General features: G+C 42.1%; 2 gene segments (V, D, J or C); both read right to left on the reverse strand.

The window, feature by feature from the left end:
• Positions 1 to 6,030: 6,030 nt before the first annotated feature.
• Positions 6,031 to 6,838, reverse strand: LOC120528653. The segment is given in 2 exon segments: positions 6,031 to 6,410; positions 6,763 to 6,838. Coding segments are annotated over 2 exon segments (426 nt in total).
• An 18,669-nt stretch (positions 6,839 to 25,507) lies between these two features.
• Positions 25,508 to 26,270, reverse strand: LOC120528789. The segment is given in 2 exon segments: positions 25,508 to 25,812; positions 26,188 to 26,270. Coding segments are annotated over 2 exon segments (354 nt in total).
• Between the last annotated feature and the right edge of the window lie 1,460 nt (positions 26,271 to 27,730).

The following is a 27,730-nucleotide window of genomic DNA, read 5'->3' on the forward strand; positions in this document are numbered from 1 at the left end:
AAGAGCACACCCATCAAAAAACACTCAGACGTGTAAAAGCACGTAGCACACACACATCCTGTGTTCTCAGTACATATAAAGCGTATAAGGACAATATGGAGAATAGAGACCCAAAGGCGTTGGGGAGAATAAAAGACAGATAACAGATTATGAAAGCAGTGGAATTCGAAAGGCTCAAACAAACGATGGCACGATACACATGCAGAGAAATGTACAGAATATGAAAGCAGTAAAATTCGAAAGTATTGTAGCATCCCAGCCAGGTTGAGGCCTTTTGGGTTTTAAGTGGCTGTTCGGTCCAATTGAGGGAGGGTGGAGTACTGCACGGAAGACTGATAGCTGGGTGCTGATTGATGCGGTAAGGGGGGCGAGACCTGGGGAATGAAGGATTGGAGAACGTGCTAGAAAGTTGTGTTTGGGGTTACGAAGTCAGCGATTGTTCAAGTAAAACTTTTGTGACACTTTATCAGGTCAGTCGCTACAGTATCAAAGAAAAGATAGAAAAGATTGCATTACCGAAAAACAAGGTGTAATTGAAAAAATAGCAGGATAAATCGAGGTCAGAAATAAAAGACAAAGAGTAGACAACAAAGTTTTTTTGCATTCGCATCATTCAATGGACAAAACTTGGACTTACCCAATAAAAGACCATACGCTATGAGAAACTATGGTCCCGGAACAGTTAAAGCAACGACAAGTTGAATTTCAAAGAATACACATTTCGGTCAGGCGTATATTTATGATCACGGAGAAGCGATGCACGTTTTAACAGGAAAAAAGAAAAGTAATGTATATATTCCGGGAATAACATTACACACCAAAAGCGATTTTGATATGCCATTCATATTAAAATGTTTACAGTTTACTGTGAGAATAGCTTTTGCTATGACAATCAGTAAATCACAGGGACAAACATTAGAAATAGTCAGATTATTTATTAGAGAAACAGAAACAATAGTCACTCACTGTCACAATGTGTCTCCAAAAAATAATGTTTTTAATGAAGCTTTAAAGTAAAAATGCAAATAATGAAATTGAAACAATTCCAAAGGAAAAAAAAAATTTAATTGTACAGGATGCAGCAGAAATAACTCCCACATTTCGAAAAATCACTGTGGGGTCCCCAAAGCAGGTAGAGGGGTGCGGTCCGTTCCGTTAGGTACGGTACATAATAAAGTTGTCAGTCATCACCATGCCGTGGTCGGGTGAGCATCGAGGCTTTGTAGTGGAGGCTTTTTTCAAAAATGGCGAATCTGTAGCTGCGACGCAGAGGGTGTTTCACACGTGGTTCGGTTTACGTGCTAATGAAAATGTTCCAGACCAGAAAACAAAATTGCTGTGGGTTCAAAGAATAAGGGCAACAGGAGGTTTTCAAACATCGTCCTCGATTGGTCCTTGGACCAACTAAAGGAGGCTATTCAAGAAGAAATTGAAGGAATTTTGCCCGACATGCTAGTGAGAGTGATGGAAAACTTCCAAGAACGGCTCCAAATGTGCATCAACTGTCAAGGCCACAATTTGGACGATATAATTTTTAAAACCTAAAGTAAAAAAACTTTTTTATATCTACATTTGGGACATTTGGGAAATTTGGTGATACCTCGTAGCATTTTTTTTCAATCCCCCTTTGAAATGTGAGAGTTATTTCTGCCACACCCTATATATCTGATTAACCAAACACAGGGGTTGGCGAAAAGCAGGGGCAAAAGCCCCTAGTAAATGTAAAAATCATGCTGCTATGCTTTTCTGAATGTAGAATAAAAGAAAAATAATAGCAGCTAATTAAATGAGCTCAGTGCTATCAGGTGTTGTCACTGATTAGGAATCTGGCTGGAACAAAAACCTGCAGCCACAGGAGGTCCCCAGAACCGAGGTTGGGAAACACTGCCCTATCATACAGGCATGGTTTCTGCCTTGAGTTTGATACCACCAAAACAGACACTGGCCCCAAGACCATACACTGGATTAAGCAGGCCTAAAAATGATGGAAGTTTGGTTCACCCAGGATATGAAAGCTATAAGCATTTAGTATGACATTTCAAGAAGTGGGGAACAAAAACTTTCTCAAGAGAAGAGTGGGGCTCTTGGAAAAATAAAAAAGGCACACCGAGGTGAGGAGAACTGCAGAACAACAGTAGGACATTTTCTTAGTCATCTTCTACATTCTGGGCTTGTTTGAATCCTAACATGAAGAAGAATGAGGATAACACCCTGTCATATATACCACTTCAGGTTTTTAGCAGTTTCCAGTATAAGCACTGCAATAGACAATGCACCTGTGTGGGTTTCCTGGCTGGGATATGGTAAAGTTTCTTAACTGAATGGGAGGCAAGCCCATTGGAAGCTCAACAGGAATGTTAGCCAGGAAGCTGGAGGAAGATGTTAAATCTGGAACTGTGTATGCTGGAATCCTGGCAGGGTCAGATCCAGGAACAATACCCAGCCAGAAGACCAGTTTGATAGAAGAAACAGGGATGACAACTAGTCTGGGCTACATGGTCCTTCAACACATTGGGTGGCAAAATACCTGTATGGACACCCACAAGGCATGAAGGGAACTGTAGCCCCATGGGACAGCCTTGTTGGGCTCCAGGGTTGCTACAGGGGCATACTATGAGGGTTTGTGATACCTAATTTTGGAGAATTTTGCTTGATCCGAAAGTGCTTCTATCAGGCTATGCCCAAACACTCCCATGTCTAAGATAAAGGGAGCTGCTCAACCTCATCCAGGAAAGCTGGAGTTGGGTGTTGAGGATGAACAAAGCTTGTCTGGGAGGTGAAAAGAGAATACTTGTGCTTATGCTACTTTTGGAGCCTTTTTGTAAGGTATTGGTGCAAAAGAATCTTGTACTTTAACTGGAACTTGTGTCGGTGAGGTTGTGTCTGGTGTTTGGGGTGCTGTAATGCCCACTACTGGACACCAGTATGTAAAGTTATATGGGCAGATCAATCCTGTAATCGTACAGTGCACCAGTTTTGGAAGTTTGGTACACTGTTTTTATCCCTGAGGGGAAATTGCCTTTTTGCATGACCTTCGGTGCTGTCCTCCTTCACAGACAATCAATTTCAAAACAATCAAATCAACACCAAAATGGGAGAAAAATGTGAAAAGATAGAGTATCACATGACAAGAAGAAAGTGTATTAGTAGCTTGTTGGACAGAACAGAATGTTCTCCTCAAAATTGTCTTAATATTCTAATGACATATAAGCATGCAATCAGTGACAGATACAAAAAGCTGAAACCCTTGTGAGTAATGTAAAGCATGCAGTTCAAGTTATTTACCAATTAGCATTCTAGCATTTTGACACACAACAACCACAGCACTGACACTAAAGCCATTTTACAGAGAAGTACATACTTTTAAGAGTTGACTGTGCCTACCTTTGAAGACCCCTGCAAGTCAAACATCAATATTTCCGAGCAGTATTGATCCCATTGTGTCCGTAAGGCTCCAGCGAATATAATCCAGTAAAACGATTTAGGTCCAAAACACACGATATATTCTCAAAGAGACAAAAACTCCAGAAAACGTTTCATAACTTGAGACCACCTAAGTAATTTTTTCACTTATATTGCTCATATTAGACGTAATTTGTTTCTGTCGGCGATAACCATGCTACCGCATGAAACACGGAAGTGTTAGCTTTCGAAAGACACCTAAGTTGGCCAATTACTGACGGGTCTGGGGTTGACTGGCACCTCGTATAGCCAACCAGTGTCACAGAAAGCTTGCAGGGTGACGTATAGCTCTGAACTCTGGTAGAATCTACCAGTTTGATTGGACACTGTGACTGACACTCAAAACTTACAGCCAATGAGCAGCCGAGCATTTTGATATGTAACTTGCTATACTTAACTTGTAAACAAAATGATCGGAGCTGCATGAAGGTGGCATTTGTGCCAGTCTGCAGAGTTGGTGCATGGTTGTTTATTGTGATTTCGCCAAGTTTTTTCGCAGTTTAAATATGAATAAAAGTAGAAGTTTAAACGTAAATAAACGCTCGATTAAATAATAGATGCATGTATGCTGCGTTGCGAAAATATTCAACCGGCACACGGGCCGTATAATGGGAGAGAGCGACGTGCCACGCCCTTGTGCTTTCTGCTTGCTAGTGATTGCTGCCATCAAGTGGCACATGGAAAAACGCTGAGATGTGTTGTAACAGTTTGTAAAAGAAATATATATAGTTTGTGTGCATTTTATAAAAAAAAGTAAAAAATAAAAAATATAAATATATGTTTGGCCCATAACTTGTATTGACTATTTTTACATAGAAATGTGTATTTTTTATTGATTTTATTATTTTTATAACTAATAGAGTGACACTGTGTGTAGATATAGATTCCTTTAGGTGTAAGCTTTCAGTAGAGCCCTTTTTGATATATGTGGGTTGAAGCATTCAAAAGTTATTACACTTTTTCCATACGTTCCAAAATGTGGATAATGGTCCCTCTAAAAAGCCCTGGGCATGCCCACATAAAGACTGGTGTAAAAAATGTCATTTTTACAGGTATTCTTTTCAAAATAATGAAATTTGAGTAGTCCACAAGTTATTCTGTTGGTACATAGTGTGTTTCTGTCCCCACCTACCTACTGCAGCTTTATTTTCCTTTATTTTCATAAAAAAACTTAGGCGAGAACAAAAAAATTCGTTTTTTTTGTGAGTTCTAATGTGCATAACTTTTGATCAGTCACACCTACAGTGATTCTGACTACTAAGGGTGAAACTAGAGAATGTTACCTTTACAAAGAGACCAAACATGTGTTTATACTCCAGATAGTTCAATAACAGCAATGATTCTAATTTGGAGAGGTCGAATTATAGTAGAGTTTAGTCTGTGCATTAGTGACACTGAAAAAGGATCAGCTTGCTAATTTTTCACAAAAGATATGCCATTATATACAATAGTATCACGTTCTGTCATTCTGAGTAAGTCTTTCAGCCATTGTTGAAGTACACTCTTTATATTGGCAGATGTATTGATCATCCTGTGCTGTAGAATTTTATATCAGTTAATAAAAGTGTGTCTGTCCATGGGGTCAACCAATGATTTGATAAGCAGAGTAAAAATGAACATCAACAATCTCAGACTGATTTAATTCAGGGTTTTAGGGAGCTGGGGTCTATCCCACCACTTTTCCAGTGCAAGGCAGAGATCAACCTTGGACAGCACCTAATTGATGCCATCAAATTAAGATAACAAGCATGTCTGACCTCTGGGCAGAAACGTCCATGTTAACAAAAAGTAAACTCATACAGACACCAATTAGCTACAGGATTCAAACCCACAACAGCTGTACATCACGTTCATAAGTACAGTTTTGGTTAATTTTATAGGAATAGTCAAGTTTAGCAGTCACATTGCAATGATCACTGAGATGAAAGCACAAAATTTTATTTTAGTTTGCTATCGCTGCAGCATTTTCAGGCATTCAGAACAATCAGCCTGCTGTGCAACCCGCACACTCCTACATTCTTTTTTCTGCTGTTATGGCCACAGGAAACTGCTCAGAAACTACCACATTGGAGAGCTTTCTTTAATTCTTTTGCTGATTTTAAAAACTTTGATATCCATTCCACTACCCCCTCACCTAGCAATTGCAATCTCCCTTCTCTCTGTGTCCAAATTGTCTTTGTCATTAGATGATAACTTCCATTTAAACACACCTTGACGTCATTCTGGCTGCCTTTGAGGCCAAAAGGTTATTATAGAAGGTTGGATGAAATCTGGAACTTTAAAATTCAAAAGAAATTCTGAATTTGAATGTTATTATTTTTCATACATAGAAGTATGTACTAAAATAAACATGAAACTTACAGTGAAAAATGACTGTTGGCTGTAGGTAGTCTGCTATATCTTATACTTTGGGAAAGAGCTCATCAATCTGAAACACAACTGGTGGAATCCAACCGGTGGAAGGGATCCTTATTCCCAGTTCATCTTCCCAGGCTGTTGTCTAAAAATGAAATCACTGAGCTTTTAAGTGTATCTCTGACTTTCTGACATCTGTGTTCATTACCACCATTATTATAAAGTTTCATTTTTCAAGGCCCAGCGACTTGAGAAGACAAACATCTGAGGGGTTTTTGTACGACTGTGTATCACTGTGCGAGGAGAAGCTTCACTCTGCTGACAGTAATAAAAGCCTGCATCCTCCAGTTGAACATTTGTGATTGTGAAGGTAAAATCGTAGTCATATCCAGAGACTGAAACTCGGTCAGACACCCCACTTTGCTTGACGCTGTCATAAAATAAAAGCTTGTGTGTTTGTCCAAGCGCTTTTTGATATAAGCACATATCATCATCTACCTTGGTGTCTGTCTTGCACGAGAAGGTCACAGTGCTGCCGGGAAGAGCAGACAGAATGGCTGGAGACTGAGTGACCACAATATCTGCACTGGAACCTGAGTGAAATAAACACAAGTGGATTAAAGAAAGAAAATTAAGAGAGACACAGTAATGGATGTCTTGTTATGTCTGAATAAGTTCACCCTGACACAAATCTGTTTCTCACAATTAAGTTTAGAAGTTGTTGGAATTCCTAGTGTTCAGTTCAGAGGATTCTTCAGACATGAAAACATTTGACTTGATCAGATTTATTGGCCTGCTCCACATTATTATTTTCAATTTATGTCAGTGTTCATTTTGAAAAGAGATATATAAATTAAACTGTTAAGCCTTGAAAACTGATTTGAAAGTCATTGAATTAAACATTACACTGACGTATTCTCCAGGACATATACCCAACATACTCACCCTCGGTCCAGAGGACAAGACCCAGTGTAAGAACTGCCACTAAACTCATGGTTGAAGCCGATCAATTGAATTGTGAGCTACTGCACAGTAAAGTGGAAAGAATTTAATCAGATAATGACAGGAAGTACAGTGAAATATGTAAAGTGTGATCAAGGTATGTAAATATCTGAGTTGGTGCGGTCATGTGTGGATTTCAGGCTGTGTTAGAGCTACATGAGCATGACAAAGAACTGTTCTATTTTAACCCATTAATGTCGAATATAATGTAATAACTCAATGGCACATGTTCATGGTCAGAAATGGTTCCAAAATTATAATAAACAAATAACATAAAAATTAATAATGCTATTATACTAAAAAAAAAAAACAAGAAAACTCATATCAAAATGAGTGCTGCAATGAATAAAACCCTCATTTACAACAATATCTCTCAAAGTCCATCCCACTCTTTCTTTCATGAAGATATAAGGGATACATCCATTATGAACTGTCTAGAGCAGGGGTCGCCAAGTCTGATCCTGGAGGACCACAGTGGCTGCAGGTTTTCATTCTAACCCTTTTCTAAATGAGTGACCTATTTTTGCTGCTAGTCAGCTTCTTTTGAAGACTCATACCCCTTAATTGTTAGCAGCCAAACAATAATGACATACAAGCTGAGTCTAAACAACGGGTGTCCATCATACAATACCTGAAAATAAAGAAAGATGAAGATCTCAGGAATGCTGATCTGCTCAGGTCTCCAAAACATTTTCGGAAATGTCTGCTAATGCACTACAAGAGCAGCAACAAGCCACAGAATAAAATAACTGGTTGAATTGACAACAAGAATCAGCACCTCATTATGCAGCTGGTTGGAGTGAAATTGGTTGGAATTTGAGACCCTGACTTAGTTGGTCTTCTGTTGGTTCCCTCACTTCACATTTCATTACTGTTTGGGTGCCATTTAAGAAAAGAAATGAAGCAATTCAGAGGAACGATGAAGAAATCTTCAAAAAGCAATTCAATTCAGATGAATTCACAAGAAGACAACTAGCAGCACAAACAGGGCACTCATTAAAAAAAAGGGTTAGAATGAAAACCTGCAGCCAGGGTGGTCCTCCAGGATCAGATTTGGCGACCCCTGGTCTAGAGAGGCTGGCAGGTATGCAAAGAGGAATTATGTCCAATGGGAGAAACAGGATAGAAACAGTAAATTCTTTTCATTTATAGGATCTGAATATCAGACACAAACTCAGACTGTCAATCCATGGATATGATTAGACCCAAACAAACATCTATATAAGATCTACGTAGCTTTGGAGCATCTGAAATGAGGGTAATGTGAGGTATTTCAGACTATCATTACCTCAAAAAGGTATTATTTAGGCTAAGCTAAGATACCCGGCATGACCAGATTAAATACTGTAAAGCAGCTCATAGTTTTCATCGCAAAGAGCATAGTCGGTAGGATATAGAAGGCAGCTTAGCTGTCACACAACTGAGGGACTACTCCACAGTCAGAAAAGACTCCTTATCACATGTTAGCTCTTGAATTTTACTCCCATAACCATCAATTGGATTAAGAGAATTTAAGAATGTATGTATGAATATCTATAATTTTATTCTCTAACTGATCCTTCACTATCTACTGTACTTTCCTTTCATGCTTTCGATCCGCTCATTTTTTTTGTTGCCTTTTTTGGATGTTTTCGAGTTTGTCTCCCTTCATTTTATCAGGTTTCTAATTGTTGTGGCATACATCTCACCTTGTTGCTTTGAGTTACACTCTTGTTTGTGTTATCATCACATTTTAGAATTCTGAAATACATTGTTTCTGTTTCAGTAGCAGTTCTTTTCACTTTATTTAATTTATTGTTTTTTTAAATTGCCTCTCTCCAGTGCTAGTTTATTGTGGGGTTCTCTCATATGAACTGTTTTTTTTTTGGTATAGTTTCACAATAGTAGCTTTTTTTTTGATAGTGAATATATACAGTCATGTTGTTAGTCACACGAGAGTGGCTTATGATGTCAACACATTGTCAATATATGAGTGGGAACCCAAAAAAATTCCCAAAATTGTTATAAAAAACTTTATTTTAAAATGAGAAGCAATTCCATTTTAGGACCTTTAAAATACTCTCCTAGTGTAAAACACTCATTCCGGTGCTTCTTTTGTTACTATGTCTAGAGGCCCGTTCATTTTTAGGTGGAATTTCTCCACAACAGTAAAAAAAGACCTGAAGCCTCATGCATAACGGCGTGCATAGAATTCACACTATAACATTGCGTGCGGACAAAAGCGGAAATGTGCATATGCACAAAAAAATCCAGATGCATAAATCTGTGTGAACAGCAACTTCCACATTCTTACGCTACATAAATCCCAGTCAACGTGAAAAGTAATGCACGTGCATGTGCCTGCTGCCATTCCCCAAACTCCTCCCAGAATTACGCCTCTTTGAATATGCAAATCAATTTAAATAGCCCTTAAGCTCAGCGTTCTGTGAAAAGGCAATGGCAAAAGCACGGGGGGAAATAGAAAAATTTCAGCGAATACCAAGTGGAGGCAAATGAAAAACGTACTATTTGTTGGTTTAAACAGTGGTATAAACAAAAAAAGGAACCTGATCGACTGACATAGAATGTCGGAGAAACTTGAAATCTCAAGTTGACAAAGTCGCACAGTGCCCAAAATAAAAAAGAAGTGGTCAGATATCAAAGTCGGTGTGAAAAGGCGAATCGTAGCCCACCGTCTGAGTGTCATATGAAAGCTTATTAGGATACAGAGAAAAAAAAATAGGCACACAGTGGGAAAAAAGCACGAAATGTCAACTTTAATCTTGAAAATTCCACTTTAATCACGTAGTTTATTTTGTCATTAAAGTAGAACATCATAAACTTCATCTTAAAATGATTTAATTTACTAGTTTCTCAATCCCATCGTAACTAAAGTAGCACGTTAAATGCTTTGTTTTGTATTTGATCTTCTATGTGCTCTATGTGTGTGAATCTTTTCTTAAACAGGCTTTCACTTTCTCCGACAGGACTCAGAATCCATTACATTCATGATATTACAGCTCTCTGAATAATTAAAATACTGAGATGTGTACTTGATATCACTTTCATGATGATAGGAGTTAAAGCACGTTATTAAACATGGGAACACGGTGGCGCAGTGATTGTGTGCGACCTTCGATGAAATACTTCATTGTAGCAGTGCTGTCTCTTTCAAACGTACTAACCTCCAATTCCTGTCCTTCCTTTTCTTTCTCCAAATACCCAATCACCACACAATAAGCTCTGTAATAGACGTTAAGCCATCTGTAAGCTTAGAACACTGATTCTTCAAAATGTTTAAGGAACATTGAAATATCTTCATAGTATATGTTTAATTATTCTATCCATCTAACCTTCCAGTGTCGCACCAGCACAAGCAAGAATACAGCTCGAGGCAGGAACTATCCATGAACGGAGCGACAGCTCCTTGCTAGCGCTGCAACACCGTGTCCTCATATGTTTATTTATTAACAATATAGATTATTTAAATGAAGTTAAAGTTTTATCTGTATAATATAATAAACATATTTTGCTGCACTTCATCATAAAAATGATATCATCATCATATGTAAATATGCGCTTTATAAAGTGGCTCAGGTTGTGCAATATTATAACTATATCACAAGTTTACAGTGAGGTAATTGAACTTATAAGTACAACCAGTTCTACAAGGAGCACTTGATGGACTGATTGAGTGCGTTTATAATTCTTGGGATGAAACTGTTTCTGAACCGCGAGGTCCGTACAGGAAAGGCTCTGAAGAATTTGCCATATGAGAGCAGTCCAATAGACAGCATGGCTGAGGCAGCGTGTGCTTAATGCTGTATACCGATATTTCTCTTTCCAATCATCTGCTGTAGGTCTGTGATTCCCCACTCAGATACAGTGATATTAATACTCCAAGTGGTGCAGTGAGAGTAATATGGAAAAAGATGATCCGCTGTGGCGACTCCTAACGGAAGCAGCTGAAAGAAGACGAAGAAGGTGCAGTGAGAGTAACAACGCTAAAGCAGCTATGGTATTTGGAATAGTTTGGCCATTCCCTGGACCATTAAATTGTTACAGGTTAATTACAATCAGATGCCTTAAACTAATAAACAATATGTATTTAGTTTCAGAACAGTAGCACTGCTTTGACGCTGGGTGCCGCCAGTTTGCAAAACCAAGCGAAAAACTTGCGTACACCAGGGTTGGAGCTACCGTGAAAATGTGCGTGGCTTTACGCCAAGTTTAGGTTTTATACATCGTGATTTGAGCGTGGAAACGTTCGTATGCAACATTTTTGTACACATGCACTATGGCCCCAGGTGAATATAGGTGGTGTGAAGCAACAACCACGTTATTTTTTGCCAAAACCTCTTTTACTGACAACTTGGCATGTGCAAGTGTGTCATCATAGTACAAAGTTCAGTTTTGCACTTTCCCAGATGTTTTTTATCGACTGGATATCTCAGTAGTTTAATGTGATGTCACTGATTACCAGTCTACCCACAGAGAAAAAACTCTTTATGAACAAGGCCTTCGGTGTTGAAAAACACAATCATCATTGTCTCTTGAAAATCTGCCATGGTGGTTTGGAGAAAACTTCTCACGTCATTAGCACGATTGTAGAATAAACCCCAAAAATACACACGATTAAGCACACGATACATAGAGGCATATTTCATAACTGCACCTTACTGCTGTTCTGTTGACTGGTTCAGAGAATTTTTGCATCCCCTCTTAATAATGACAGCAACACACACTCTGGCCTCTAAGCTTTCAATCCCAGTACTAAAACCAGCAACATCTGAGTGTAGTAAGAGTTAAGGATTTGGAGTTAGCCATAGGCTCTTTGGATTGACTTTTTGATATGTTTTTTTGTTCTTTCTTTTGAATTTCAATGCTCATTATTTTTCACATTTATACTTTTTTGATTTATCATATCACTCTTGCCTGCTTACTGGTGATCCATTCTGGTTTGCCCAAAAAGGAGGACTTCATTTCCAGTCATTTCCTGATTTAAAATTAACCCTTTAGACTAGCCTGGTCCTAACTGTTTGCCTTGTAAAGCTTAATGATTGATTAGTAGCAAAATACAATAACATTTATGCTTGTCGAAATGCACTAAAAAAGAGCAAGCACTATATTCTGTTAATCCTTTTCTTAGTTCTTCATTGGTTCATTTTCTAATCCTTTATGGGATTGTAGGAAGCCAGTAACTTCAGTCCGTCTACTTTCAAGTCCAAAAGGTAATTATGGGTAACTAATTGAAATCGGGAACTTTGAAACACACATTCAATGTTGAATTTGAATGTTAATATTGTAACGACCCGGCAGCAAGCGCTGGCGGAGTGACGCCGTATGGGTAATTTATGTAAATAGTTTGTGGGGAATTTATGGGTAATTTATGTAAAGCTTATTGTTGTGTTGAAATTAACTTAATAACCTAATTGTCTTTCTTGTTGTAAGTGTTGTATGTGTTTGTGCTCAATCAGTGGGGTGGGTTGGGTTATCGCCGTCCGGGGTTGTTGTTATTGTAAATAGTCACCATCAATGAGAAAGATGGCTCTGTAAATGACCTTGACCATGGCTATACAATGAGTTTTAAGCTTTGTTTTACTGGCTATCTGTTAATAAAAAGATACAACAGGACAGAGCTGTATCATTGCTAAGATTCTATCTAAGCAATTGTTGCCGAGACACTCGGAGTCGTGCGGTGTATGGGACACGAGTGCTCGTTATCTAAAGAGCTGGGTGCAGCTGCGTGCATAACGCTGGCAATCCGCTAGCCGACAGCTTGGGAGAGGTGCACGGCAGAGTTCGGCTCTAAAATCTTTAAAGACTCCACCACGGGTCGCTACATTGGTGTCAGAAGTGGGATACCAGGCTGTTTAGAAGACGCCGTTATGGAACAGAGTCTTAAAGAATTAGAGCGTGCCATCTTAGAGAACAGCATTACGTTAGAGCGCCTGATCAGCGGAGCTGTGCGGAGAAAAGAGGCAGACCAGCCTGATGGTGCCAGTGTTCCCCGGACAGTGTTGCGATCTTCTAAGCACGGCCAGAGTGGGCCGCGGCTGCCGCAGCGATACCCCAGGTTACCAGTCGGCCGGTCCTCTTCTCACGGTCACCTGCTAAGCTGCCGCAATACAGCGGATTGACGCCCTTAGAGCCATACCTTGCACAAGTGGATCTGGCCGCGATACACAATGAGTGGAACCGCGAGGAAGCTGCGACACACTTGGCCCTTGCCTTGGAGGGTCCCGCACTTCAGGTACTCATTGATCTGCCATCGGAAGAGTGTCGTGATCTTCAGGCTCTCACCGCTGCTCTCACCCATCGCTTTGGACAAAGAACCTCAGCAGAATGCAGCAGAGAAAAGCTGACTAGCCGACGTCGGCGTGAAGGTGAGAGTGTAGGAGCCTTTGCCGCTGACATCAGGGTATATACACGAAAAGGTTACCCTACTTTCTCGACAGCAGCGAGGGAGGAACTCAGTCTTCATGCTTTCCTGCGGGGCCTCACACCAGAATGTCTTCGCCAGCATGTCTGTCTATCGTCACCCCGAGATTTGAGCGAGGCACTACGAGAGGCTGAGCGGGCTGAAGAGGTACTACAGGCTGAGTCACCGACAAGACGAACGCCACGCCCGAGTCGACTAACAAGAGCAGTTGAACGAAGGGCGGAAGGGGACCCGTCTGAGGTAGTGGAGGTCAGTCGCCCAACCAACATCAACCCCGACAGAGACAACGAGTAGACTGCTGTTTCCGATGCGGAGAACCAGGGCACTTTGCCAGGGATTGCCCTGCCCCAAGTCCTTTGCCTCGTACAGCATCACCGCGGGAAACGACATCGGGTGAGGCCGTGAGGGGACCTCGCTCCGCTTTTCAGCACCCTCCACAATGACTGCTTTAAAGTTGGGCTGTGGATTTTCCACTGGACTATACCTAGACTGCACTATTGACGGATGGCCATGCAGTGCTTTAGTGGACACGGGGTCCACTATTTGTTTGCTACAAAAAGGAGTGTTGCCCAAACCGCTGGTCTTCTTCCAGAGGGCTGGACCCCACAAATAGCGAACTACGACTGTTACGGGTGAACGGACAGTAATGCCCGGAAAGAAACTGTTATCTGTGTTGGTAGGGACGAGCCAGACCAACCACGAATTCTGGCTTGCGGACATTAAAGACCAGTGCATTATTGGGTTGGACTTGTTGGCCCACTGGGGAGCACGTGTTGATGTGTCAAGGGCCGTCCTTTGTTTGGGTAATGAGACTGTGCCTCCCGTCGGGCTGGAACCGTCCTGGAAGGACTGCCAGAGTGGATTCACCTGGACACCACTGCTCACCGGCTCCCAACCATTGTTTGAAGTTGCAAGGGTTCAAGAGAACCCCAGGAGAGTATTGCTGGACAGTCAAATTCATCGCACGACCCCCATCAGCTGAGACGGTTGCCGCTGTGGAGGAATTGGGCCATCAAGTGGTGAACATCTGAGCACGCCACAGCAGGAGCAACTCCAGAAATTACTGAATGACTTTGTGGACATTTTGCGGCTCGAGAGGAGGACTGCACCAGAACCTCGTTAGTAAAACACCACATTGACACTGGCCACGCCGCTCCCATTCGTTTGCGCCCCCACCGATTGCCTCTTGCAAAACGCCAAGCTGCCGAAGAATTGATTCGCGAGATGGTAACCAACGACATCATTGAGCCTTCGGACAGTCCCTGGGCCGCACCCATGGTCATGGTGCGGAAGAAAACGGGGGGTTGGCGCCCTTGTGTGGACTTTCGTAAATTAAATGCAGTCACTCGAAAAGACTCTTACCCACTGCCCCGCATCGACGATGCATTGGACTATGTGGCTGGATCCCGTTGGTTCAGCACCTTGGACTTGCGCAGTGGATATTGGCAGGTAGAACTGGCAGCAGAGGACCGACCCAAAACTGCATTCACCATCGGACAAGGGCTGTGGCAGTTTAAGGTAATGCCGTTTGGACTTTGTAATGCACCGGCCACTTTTGAAAGACTAATGGAGCGGGTCCTAAAAGACATTCCCCGAACCCGTTGTGTGGTCTATTTAGATGATCTGTTGATTCATGCCAGAGACTTTGACCAGGCTGTGCACAATTTAAGGGAGGTCCTGACCGCCATTCAGTAGCGCCGGGTTGCGGTTGAACCCTGAAAATGCAATCTTCTCGCCCGACAGACCCAGTTTCTAGGGCACGTAATCAGCGAGTGGGGTGGCTACAGACCCAGCAAAGGTGGCTGCCGTGAGCAACTGGCCCCACCAGCCAACATCACCGAACTGCGGAGCTTCCTGGGTTTAGCCTCATATTACAGGAGGTTTGTAAAAAACTTTGCAACCATTGCCAGCCCCTTGCACCGACTGACGAGTAAGGGCCAACAGTTTGGGTGGACGGAGGACTGCACAGCCGCTTTCCAACAATTAAAGGCTGCCCTCGTCAGAGCGCCTGTCCTGGCGTACCCTGACCCCAACCAACCTTTTGTGGTGGACACTGACGCTAGCAATGTGGGGATTGGGGCTGTACTCTCACAGAAGGGGGAGGCTGGAGAGAGAGTGGTAGCTTATTACAGCTGCAGCCTCAGTCGACCGGAGAGAAATTACTGTGTCACTCGGCGGGAACTGTTGGCAGTGATCCTAGTGGTACGGCACTTTCGGCCCTACCTATTGGGCACTAGGTTCACGCTGCGGACTGACCATGCTAGCCTCACCTGGATGTTGAATTTCCGGCAACCAGAGGGCCAGGTGGCAAGGTGGATGGAGATTCTACAGGAATATGATTTCGAGATACAGCACCGACCGGGACGGCAGCATGCCAACGCTGATGCCCTCTCCAGGCGTCCATGCCTCAGCAATGAATGTCGATATTGCCGCCGACAGGAAGAAAGGGGTCTGGGGCCATCGTCAGCATCCGCAAGGATAGATGACACTGTTGGAGTAGGGGAGCCGTTCACTATTGACCAATTGAGGCAATTACAGGCGAACGACCAAGCGCTAGAAAAGGTAAAGGGCTGGTTGGAGACACAAGAACGTCCCGACTGGCAAACCGTGTCTTCACAGGGGCCTGAACTCAAACTACTACACTCCCAGTGGGGCAACTTGGAGTTGCACGATGGCGTAATCTACAGGCGGTGGCACGCACCGGGGAATTGACCGACTACAACTGCTGGTTCCCCAGGCTTTGCGTGCCGAGGTCCTCCGATGGGTCCACGGAGCAGCTGGATCCGGACACTACGGAAGCGCTAAGACAGTGCGCCGACTACGACAGCGGTTTTATTGGCCCGGTGTCGGCAAGACGCGGAGCTGCACGCCACTGCTGTGACATCTGCACTGCGCAAAAAGGACCTGGTCAACGTTCTCACGCGCCATTGCAGCAATACCTTGTCGGGGCACCCATGGAGAGAATTGGAGTGGACGTACTGGGTCCTTTTCCTGTAACGGAAGCCGGAAATCGCTTCGTTTTGGTAGCAATGGATTACTTCACCAAATGGCCAGAGGCGTATGCAGTTCCGGATCAGAGTGCCTCCACAGCAGCACAAAAACTAGTGGATGAAATGTTCACTGGATTTGGAGTTCCGGACGAGCTCCACAGCGATCAAGGGCGGAACTTGAGAGCCGCTTGTTCAGGGAGGTGTGTCAGCGACTGGGGTGAAAAGACCAGAACCACCCCTTCACCCGCAAAGTGATGGATTAGTCGGCGATTTAATCACACCCTGGCCACTCAACTGGCAATCCTGACCAGTCAACACCAGCGAGACTGGGACCAACATTTGCCTCTGGTCCTGTGGGCATATCGGACAGCAGTGCAAGAATCGAGCCAATGCACACCAGCGGGGCTGATGTTTGGGAGGGAACTTCGCGCCAGTGGATTTGGTGTTTGGCTCGCCCCTGAGCCTGAGATTGTTGGTGGGCCCGAAATGGATTATTTTAGACGGTTAAAAGAGCGGCTGGACACCGTTCATCGACTGGCCAGGGAGGCCTTGGAGGGAGCTGGAGCTCGCCAGAAACGGGCTTACAACCACTGGCTCATGGCCCGACACTGAAACCAGGGGACAAAGTGTGGGTATTTTGCCCGCAACGGAAACGGGGACTGTCTCCAAAATTAACTCATCATTGGTAGGGACCTGGAGAAATTTTGGACAAAATTTCGGAGGTAGTTTTCCGAGTCCGAATGCCTGGACGGGGCAGACGGGTGGTGCTGCACAAGGACCGGTTGGCACCATACCACCCACTGGCCCCGGAGAAAGAACGACTCGAGGATACAAGCGGCTCTCCAACCTCCACCCCCGGCGCAGAGACGGACATTGACAGTCTCAGGACTGAGCCTGACCGAATAATGGCACCTCCGGCAGGCGGCGTGTCCGTCGCCGCCAGGACACTTGCTCGATTTTGTTTGTGATGAGTAGGGTTGTGGGGACACTAACCCTCTTGGGAGGGGGCTGTGTAACGACCCGGCAGCAAGCGCTGGCGGAGTGACGCCGTATGGGTAATTTATGTAAATAGTTTGTGGGGAATTTATGGGTAATTTATGTAAAGCTTATTGTTGTGTTGAAATTAACTTAATAACCTAATTGTCTTTCTTGTTGTAAGTGTTGTATGTGTTTGTGCTCAATCAGTGGGGTGGGTTGGGTTATCGCCATCCGGGGTTGTTGTTATTGTAAATAGTCACCATCAATGAGAAAGATGGCTCTGTAAATGACCTTGACCATGGCTATACAATGAGTTTTAAGCTTTGTTTTACTGGCTATCTGTTAATAAAAAGATACAACAGGACAGAGCTGTATCATTGCTAAGATTCTATCTAAGCAATTGTTGCCGAGACACTCGGAGTCGTGCGGTGTATGGGACACAAGTGCTCGTTATCTAAAGAGCTGGGTGCAGCTGCGTGCATAACGCTGGCAATCCGCTAGCCGACAGCTTGGGAGAGGTGCACGGCAGAGTTCGGCTCTAAAATCTTTAAAGACTCCACCACGGGTCGCTACAATATCTTTTATAGATACAGAATTATCTATTCTTATATAGATAAGAATTGGTTTTGGGCAGTAGATGGTCTGTTGTATCTTTGACGTTGGTCAAAGCAGCCATAACTCAGAAATGCAACTGGTGGATTTCAGTTGTCACATTGAGTCCAGGAGGGTTTCTGACTCCAAGCCCATCACCGTAGGTTGTTGGCTAAAATTCCAAAATTTTAATCATTAAAATGGTTTTGAAACTAAAACACATTCTGGCCCTCTCTAGCTGGATGTCTCAAAGTGATTTTTCTGTCATTCTGGCTCCCTGGCACCTGCTGTGTGTGTTTATTGCTGCCCCGCTCTCATGAAGCTGCATTTCTCAAAGCCCAGTGACTCGAAAAGACAAACATCAGAGGTTTTTGTACAACTCTTTATCATTGTGTGAGAGGAGTAGCTTCACTCTGCTGACAGTAATAAAAGCCTGCATCCTCCGGTTGAACATTTGTGATTTTGAAGGTAAAATCATAGTCATATCCAGAGACTGAAAATCGGTCAGAGACCCCACTTTGCCTGGAACTGTCAATAAACAAAGCCTTGTGTGTTTGTCCAAGCGCTTTGTGATATAAGCACATGTCATCATCTATCTTAGTATCTGCCTTACACAAGAAGGTCACGGTGCTCCCAGGAATGGCAGACAGAATGGCTGGAGACTGAGTGACCACAATATCTGCACTGGAACCTGAGTAAAATAAACACAAGTGGATTAAAGAAAAAAAAAATTAAGAGAGACACAGTAATGGATGTCTTGTTATGTCTGAATAAGTTCACCCTGACACAAATCTGTTTCTCACAATGAAGTTTAGAAGTTGTTGGAATTCCTAGTGTTCATTTCAGAGGATTCTTCAGACATGAAAACTTTTGACTTGATCAGATTTATTGGCCTGCTCCACATTATTATTTTCAATTTGTGTCAGTGCTCATTTTGAAAAGAGCTATATAAATTAAACTGTTAAGCCTTGAAAACTGATTTGAAAGTCATTGAATTAAACATTACACTGACGTATTCTCCAGGACATATACCCAACATACTCACCCTCGGTCCAGAGGATAAGACCCAGTGTAAGAACTGCCACTAAACTCATGGTTGAAGCCGATCAATTGAACTGTGAGCTACTGCACAGTAAAGTGGAAAGAATTTAATTAGACAATGACAGGAAGTACAGTGAAATATGTAAAGTGTGATCAAGGTATGTAAATATCTGAGTTGGTGCGGTCATGTGTGGATTTCAGGCTGTGTTATTGCTAGAGGAGCGTGACAAACAACCGTTGTATTTTAACCCATTCAATTAGTGAGAAGTCAAGCAATATGACACCTTTTATTTGCTAACTAAAAAGATTACAATATGCAAGTTTTCGAGGCAACTCAGGCCCCTTCTTCAGGCAAGGTGTAATCATGTTACATGATTACATCTTGCCTGAAGAAAAGTATGCAGAGAGGAATTATGTCCAATGGGCGAAACAGGACCGAAACAGTAAATTCATTGATTTATAAGATCTGTATGTCAGACACAAACTCAGACTGTCAATCCATGGATATGATTAGACCCAAACAAACATCAGCATAGGATGTAGCTTTGGAGCATCTGAAATGAGGGTAATGTGAGGTATTTCAGACCACCATCACCTCAAAAAAAAGTTTTATTTAGGCTAAACTACAGTAAGATACCCAGCATGACCAGATTAAACACTGTAAAGCAGCTCATAGTTTTCATCACAAAGAGCATAGTCGGTAGGATATAGAAGGCAGCTTAGCTGTCACACAACTGAGAGACTTCTCCACAGTTAGAAAAGACTCCTTATGACACATTACCTCGTCAGTTTTAACCCTATGACCATCAATTGGATTAGGTGGATTTAAGAATGTACTGTATGTATGAATATATGTAATTTTATTCTCTAACTGATCCTTCACTATCTACTGTACTATCTTCTCATGCTGTTTTCGAGTTTGTTTCCCTTCAGTTTATCATGATTCTAATGATTTTGGCATACTCACCTTGTTGCTTTGAATTACAGTACACTCTTGTTTGTGTTATCATCACATTTAGGAATTCTGAAATACATTTTCTCTTCATTGTTTCTTTTTCAGTAGCAGTTCTTTTTACTTTATTTAATTTATTGTTCTTTTGATTGCCTCTATTCCAGTGCTAGTTAATTGTGCACTGTTTTTTTTTGGTATAGTTTCATGGTATCAGCCTTTTTGTTGATAGTGAATATATAAAGTTGTGTTGTTAGTCACACGCGAGTGACTTATGATGTCAGCACATTGTCATATGAGCGGGAACTCAAAAAAAAATCCCAAAATTGTTATAAAAAGCTTTATTGTAAAACGTGAATCAATTTCATTTTAGGACCTTCAAAATACTCTCCTAATGTAAAACACTCATCCTAGTACTTCTTTTGTTACTACATCTAGAGCCTCATTCATTTTTTGGTGGCTTTTCTCCACAACAGCAAAAAAAAGACCTGCAGCCTCATACATAATGCTGTTCATAGAATTCAAAGTAAAAGATGGCATACAGGGGCGGCACGGTGGTGCAGTGGTAGCGCTGCTGCCTCGCAGTTAGGAGACCCGGGTTCGCTTCGGGTCCTCCCTGTGTGGAGTTTGCATGTTCTCCCGTGTCTGCGTGGGTTTCCGCCGGGTGCTCCGGTTTCCTCCCACAATCCAAAGACATGCAGGTTAGGTGGATTGGTGATTCTAAATTGGCCTTGGTGTGTGGTGTGTTTGTGTGTGTCTTGCGGTGGGTTGGCACCCTGCCCAGGATTGGTTCCTGCCTTGTGCCCTGTGTTGGCTGGGATTGGCTCCAGCAGACCCCCGTGACCCTGTATTCGGATTCAGCGGGTTAGAAAATGGATGGATGGATGGAAGATGGCATACAGACTAAATTGGAAATGAGCGTATGCACAAAAAAATCCAAATGCATAAATCTGTGCGTACGCCAACTTCCACGTTCTTCTGCTACATAAATACTGGTCAGCGTGAAACGTAATGCACGTGTACCATCCCAACTTCTCCCAGAATTACGCCTCTTTGAATATGCAAATCAATATAAATACCCTTAAATTAAATAATTCTATGAAAAGACAATGGCAAAAGCACAGGGGAAAAAGAATTTCAGCGAATACTAAGTAGAGGCAAGGAAAAATGTACTATTTGTTGGTTTAAGCAGTGATATAAACAAAAAAAGGAAGCTGATCGAGTAACAGAGTGACAGATAAACTCAAAAGTTCAAATTTAGAAAGTCATACAGTGCCCAAAATAAATAAGAAGTGGTCAGATATGAAAGTCACTGTGAGAAGGCGAATCATAGCCCACTGTCTGAGTATCATATGGAATCTTATTAAGGTAGAGAGAAAAGAAAAACAAATTAGGGACACAGTTGAAAGATATGTCCAAATGTTAATCTCGAAAATTTCCACTTTAATCACATAGTTTGTTTTGTCATTAAAGTAGAACGTCATAAACTTCATCTTAAAATCATTTAAATTATTGATTTCTCAGATTCGATCGTAACTAAAGTAGCAGATTTAATGCTTTATATTCTATGTGCTCTTTTATGTACTCTATGTGTGTGAATCACTAAGTGCTTCTTAAACGGGCTTTCTCTTCTGCCAACAGGACACCAAATACACTACATTCATGATATTACAGCTCCCTGAACAATTTAAATATTAAAATGTATACTTGATATCATTTTCTTAATGATAGGAATTAAAGCATGTATTAAACATGGGGACATAGAGGTGCAGTATTAGTGATGAGCTGGTGCCCCATCCAGAGATTGTTTCTGCCTCCCTTAAGATGCTTGCTGCACTGTGCACGACCTTTGATAAAATAATTTATTGCAGCAGTACTGTCTCTTTCAAACATACTAACCTCCAATTCTTATCCTTCATTTTCTTTCTCTAAATACCCAATCACCACACAATCAGCTCTGTAATAGACGTTAAGCTATCTGTAAGCTTAGAATGCCAATTCTTCAAAACTTTTATGGAACATTGGAATATTTTTGCAGTACGTGTTTAATTATTCCATCCAACTATCCATCCAGTGTTGTGCCAGTCCCAGCAAGCATACAGCTCGAGGCAGAAACAATCCCTGAACGGGGTGCCAGCTCATTGCTACCGCTATCCATCCTGGCCTCACATGTTTAATACATACTGTATGTATGTATGGGTTGATTACAATCAGATGCCTTAAACTAATAAACGATTAGAGTGTCAAATACTTAATGGTCAGTATGAGATTTTCAGTTCTTTTCTACATGTCCACTCGTCTTTGCAGTAAAGTGTTTTTTTAGAGGTGGTTGAGGCAGTGTGGAAGATCCCAGGTGGAGCCTGGTGTTAAGGAGTCTGACAGCTTGGGGGTAAAAACTCTCCTGCAGCCTTGCAGATCTGGCTTTGATGCTGCAGAATCTTCTCTTGGATGGCAGAAGTGTGAAAAGTCCATGTAAGGGGTGTAAGGGGTCTTGCACAATGCTGCAGGCCTTGCGGACACTGCGTTTGTAAAATACGTCCTGTAGTGAAGGGAGAGGCACCCTAATAATGTTCTTTGCTGTCTTCACCATCCTTTGCAGGTTCTTCCGGTCAGATATGTTGCAGTTGCCATACCTGACAGTGATGCAGTTGGTCAGAACACTCTCAATGGTGCCTCTGTAGAACATGGTGAGGATGGAAGGGGGAAGACTTGCTCGCTTCAGCCGCCTCAGTAAGTGAAGTCTGCTGGGCTTTCTTGATTAGTGATGAGGTGTTATGCATCCACATAAGTTTCTCAGTTGATGCTGAGTGGGATGTGGGCAGGATGTGGTTTTCTGAAGTCCACGATTATCTATTTTGTCTTGTCGACATTGAGAGATAGATTGTTGTCTTAACACCATGTGGACAGCCGTTTCACCTCAACTCTGTATGCTCTTTCATCATCCCTGCTTATCAGTCCCAGCACCGTCATGTCATCTGCAAACTTGATGATGTGGTTGGTGTTGTGTGTGGCTGTGCAGTCGTGAGTCAGCAGGGTAAAGAGCAGTGGACTAAACACACAGCCCTGCAGTGCTCCAGTGCTCAGTGTGATGATGCTGGAAGTGTTGCAGCCCATCCGAACTGACTGGGGCCTCTCTGTCAAGAAGTCCAGGATCCAATTGCAGAGTGTGGTGTTCAGTCTTACAACCAGTTTTTGAGGGATGATTGTGTTGAAGGCAGAGCTAAAGTCTATGAATAGCATCCTGACATATGTGTCTTTTTTATCCAGATGTGTCAGGGAGAGGTGAAGGGCAGAGCATATGGCATCCTCAGTTGACCTGTTTGAGCGGTATGCAATCTGAAGAGGGTCAAGGGAGACAGGGAGATTAGTCTTTATGTGTGATATGACTAACCTTTCGAAGCACTTCATGATGTTGGCGTGAGTGCAACTGGTCGGTAGTCATTCAAGCATGTCACTGATGACTTCTTCGGCACTGGTAAGATGGTGGTCAACTTGAAGCATGCTGGGACTGACAACTGGCTCAGAGATGTGTTGAAGATGTCTGTAAGGACACCAGCCAGTTGACTGGCACATTCTTTGAGCACACAACCAGGTATGTTGTCAGGTCCTGCAGCCTTGCGTGGATTGACTCTGGATAGAGTCCTTCTCATATCTGTTATGGAGAGACAGAGTGCTTGGTCAGTGGAGGCAGGTGTTGATTTTCTCACAGGTTCTTTGTTCTGCGCCTCAAACCATGCGAAGAAATTGTTCAGCTCATCCGGTAGGAACGCAACACCATCACTGCTGTGTGGGTTGGGCTTGTAGTTTGTAATTGTCTGAATGCCCTGCCACATACAACGTGTGTCTCTGATGCTGCTGAAGTGTTTGTTAAACCTCTTCATGTATGCCCACTTAGCTCTCCTTATAGCGCGAGACAGGTTGGCTCTGGTCACCCTGAGGGAGGCCTTGTCTCCAGATCTGATGGCTGCATTTCTGATCTTGAGCAGCTTGTGCACTTCTCTCGTCATCCAGGGCTTTTGGTTGGCTCTTGTGGCAACATCCTTGGTAACAGTAACATCCTCTATGCATTTGGAGATGTAGCCAGTCAAAGAGCCTGTGTACTCCTCCAGATTGATGGAGTCACCAAACATAGCAGCCACCCTGAAAATGTCCCAGTTTGTCAATTCAAAGCAGTCTTGGAGAGCTGAAACAGCACCAACCTGCCACAGTCTGATGTTCTTGCGGGCTGGTTTAGTGCGCTTCAGCAGGGACTTGTATGCAGGGACCATAAAAACGCTGATATGATCTGAACAGCCCAGGGGAGGGTGGGGTAGGGCCTTGTAGGAGTCAGGAGCACTCGTGTAAACATTGTCCAGACGGCTTCCCCCTCTAGTAGCAAAGTTCACATTCTGGAGGAATTTTGGGAGAACTGACTTCAAGTTGGCATGTTTGAAATCTCCTGCAATAATGAAAAATGCCTCAGAGAGCGTCGTTTGCAGTTTGCTGATGATCTCGTAGAGTGCCTGGTTTGCATTTGTGCTAGGTGGGAGGTAGACGGAAACCACCAGCACGCAACTGTATTGCCTCGGCAGGTAGAAAGGCCAGCACCTTACAGATTAAACCTGTATCAGTGGGGAACAGTGTCGCGCGACTGAGGCAGCGTTCGTACACCACTCTCTGTTCACATAAACACACAGAGAACAAACTCTTACTGCTGTGCTGTTGACTGGTTCAGAGAATTTTTGCTTCCCCTCTTAATAATGATGGCAACACACACTCTGGCCTCTAAGCTTTCAGTCCCAGTACTAAAACCAGCAACATCTGAGTGTAGTGAGAGTTAAGGATTTGGAGTTAGCCATAGGCTCTTTGGATTGACTTTTTGATAAGTTTTTGTTTTTTCTTTTGAATTTCAATGCTCATTATTTTTCACATTTATACTTTTTTGATATATCATATCACTCTTGCCTGTTTGCTGGTGATCCATTCTGGTTTGCCCAAAAAGAAAGACTTCATTTCCAGTAATTTCCTGATTTAAAATTAACCCTTTAGATTAGCCTGGTCCTAACTGTTTGCCTTGTAAAGCTTAATGATCAATTAGTAGCAAAATACAATAACATTTATGCTTGTTGAAATGTACTAAAAAAGAGCAAGCACTATATTCTGTTAATCCTTTTTTAGTTCTTCATTGGTTTATTTTCTAATCCTTTGTAGGATTGTAGGAAGCCAGTAACTTCAGTCCGTCTACTTTCAAGTCCAAAAGGTAATTATGGGTAACTAATTGAAATCGGGAACATTGAAACACACATCCAATGCTGAATTTGAATGTTAATATCTTTTATAGATACAAGCATGTACTGTAGTGAAATAAATGTGGAATTTACTCCGAGAAGTAATTTTGGGCAGTAGATGGTCTGTTGTATCTTTGATGTTGGCAAAGCAGCCAGAACTCAGAAATGGTGGCTTTCAGGTGTCACATTGAGTCCAGCAGGGATTTTGACTCCAAGCCCATCCCTGCAGGTTGTTGGCTAAAATTCCAAAATTGAAATCATTGAAATGGTTTTGACCCTAAAACACATTGTGGCCCTCTCTAGCTGGATGTCTCAAAGTGTTTTTTCTGTCATTCTGGCTCCCTGGCACCTGCTATGTGTGTTTATTGCTGCCCTGCTCTCATGAAGCTGCATTTCTCAAAGCCCAGTGACTCAAGAAGACAAACATCAGAGGTTTTTGTACAACTCTTTATCACTGTGTGTGAGGAGTAGCTTCACTCTGCTGACAGTAATAAAAGCCTGCATCCTCCAACTGGAAATTAGTAATTTGGAAGGTAAACTTGTAGTCATAGCCAGAAAATGTAAACCGGTCAGGTACGCCACTTTGTCTAACACTTTCTCCAAACAGAAGCTTGTATGTCTGTCCAGGGGCCTTGTGATACACTGACATGTCATCGTCTACCCTGGTGTCTGCCGTACATGTGATGGTCACAGTGCTGCCAGGAACAGCAGACATAATGGACGGAGACTGAGTGACCACAATGTCCCCACTGGTACCTGAAGAAAAAAAAGGAAGGGTATTAGATTAAGGTGGTGGAGAGGAACAATCGTGTTCATTATTATATGGGATTTATTTGTCTGAAACAGCAGATGATTCTCCAAATTAAACTAAAAGATTTTGAAGCTTGGTCTCCATCAAACCTTGAACAAATAATCTCCAGTATGACTGAATCCATCAACCTGATCCACATAAATGAATTGAATTATCTTGCCTTGATTTGTATTGTACTCATCATCTTTTCTTTGTTAAGTGTCTTCCTTAAGTGTTATATAAAATAAAGACTGACCTGCACTAAAGTCTAATTCAAAACTAGTCTGTAAATTATAACCTATACAGACTTGTACACCCGGACTTGCACCCAACATACTCACTCTTGGTCCAGAGGACAAGAACCAATGTAAGAAATGTCACTGCACTCATAGTTTAGGCTGGGCAAATGAATGGTGAGCTACAGCATAACAAACGGCAGAGAATTTAATCAGACAATGACAGGAAGTACAGTGAAGCATGTAAAGTTTGATCGACGCATGCAAATATCTGAGCTGTGTGCAGTCGAGTGTGGTTTTCAAGCCATGTTAGAGCTAGGGGAGCATTACAAGAAACAAGAAACTGCCCCATTTTAAAACCTTTAGTTTTAAACATTCCCTGCAACTAAACAGAACCTGACGTCTTTGGTCAGGATTATGGGGTCTTGATGCTATTCTAGAAGCATTTGACAAAAAAAAGGAAACAATCCTGGACTAAGTGTAAATCCATCACAGGGTCTACTCACAGAAACACACAGTTACACAATCCATTTTGAAATCACCAATTAAACTAAAGGGTATTTATTTAAATGTGTGGAAGATAATGTCCAAAATGTACATATACAGTGACTAAATATGGAGTCCAAACCTAGAATGCTAGCTCTGTAATGCTGTAGTAATAACCGTGGTGCAGCCCTGTTTAGACACGTGATCACCAAAATTACAAAACCTTGAAATTTCAAAAGGCTTAGAGTAATATAGGCTTTACGATAAAAATTGTTGCATTCGACTCAAAACATTGGTTAGTGAGTATCTAAAGAGCTTTCAAAGCAAACCTTTATCAAGCAATGCATAATACAAAAGCACAGTGATGCGAGTAAACCAATCATATTATTTTAAATTGTAATCTTGCAAAAAATCAAATTACCTTTACATAAAATAGTGAGTAAATTGTTAAAACAAATATTAATAACTCACAGAGATACATATACACGTATAACCTCCATCCATGACACTAAAAAAAAATGTTTAGAATAAAATGGACACTAAAATGTTTTTCAAATGATTTTCTCCCAGAAATGTTTTTGGTGATTATAATAGACACTCTTAAGCTGAAAACAAATTTAATTTTAATTTGATGTATCACATAGAAATTTAGAGAAAAATGAAACTAACTTTTATTGAATTTAGTGTGTTTAATCACTTAATGCATTCGTTCAACTGGGCTGATATTTGTTTGCACTCGGCCTCTGATGCTTCTTGCTTTGGCATCCAACTATACCAGGCCAACATTAATGGATTCCACTTGCCACAACATTGTTTTTCCATTATTGTAATGACCTGGTGAAACTTTTCACCATGCTCACCACTGACTCTATCAAAGATTAGCAGGAAGAAGTCCAAATGTGAATGAAGCAAATGAATCTTGAGCAACATGCTGCACTTCACGGTTTTATATGTCTGAAGCATGTTGTCAACCAGCTGAATGTAGTTTGGTGTTCAGAAGTTGCCAAGAAAATTCTCAACAGCATCTCATAATGCCTGATATTTGATTCTCCCCAGTTCTAATAGCATATCTTTAAACTGCTTGTCATTATTGACAGGTCTCATTTGTTGACCAACAAAAACCTGTATGGCATTAAAATTTGACAAAGTAACGCTATGCTGT

The sequence above is a fragment of the Polypterus senegalus genome, chromosome 4, assembly GCF_016835505.1.
Source record: "Polypterus senegalus isolate Bchr_013 chromosome 4, ASM1683550v1, whole genome shotgun sequence".
NCBI classification, from domain to species: domain Eukaryota; kingdom Metazoa; phylum Chordata; class Cladistia; order Polypteriformes; family Polypteridae; genus Polypterus; species Polypterus senegalus.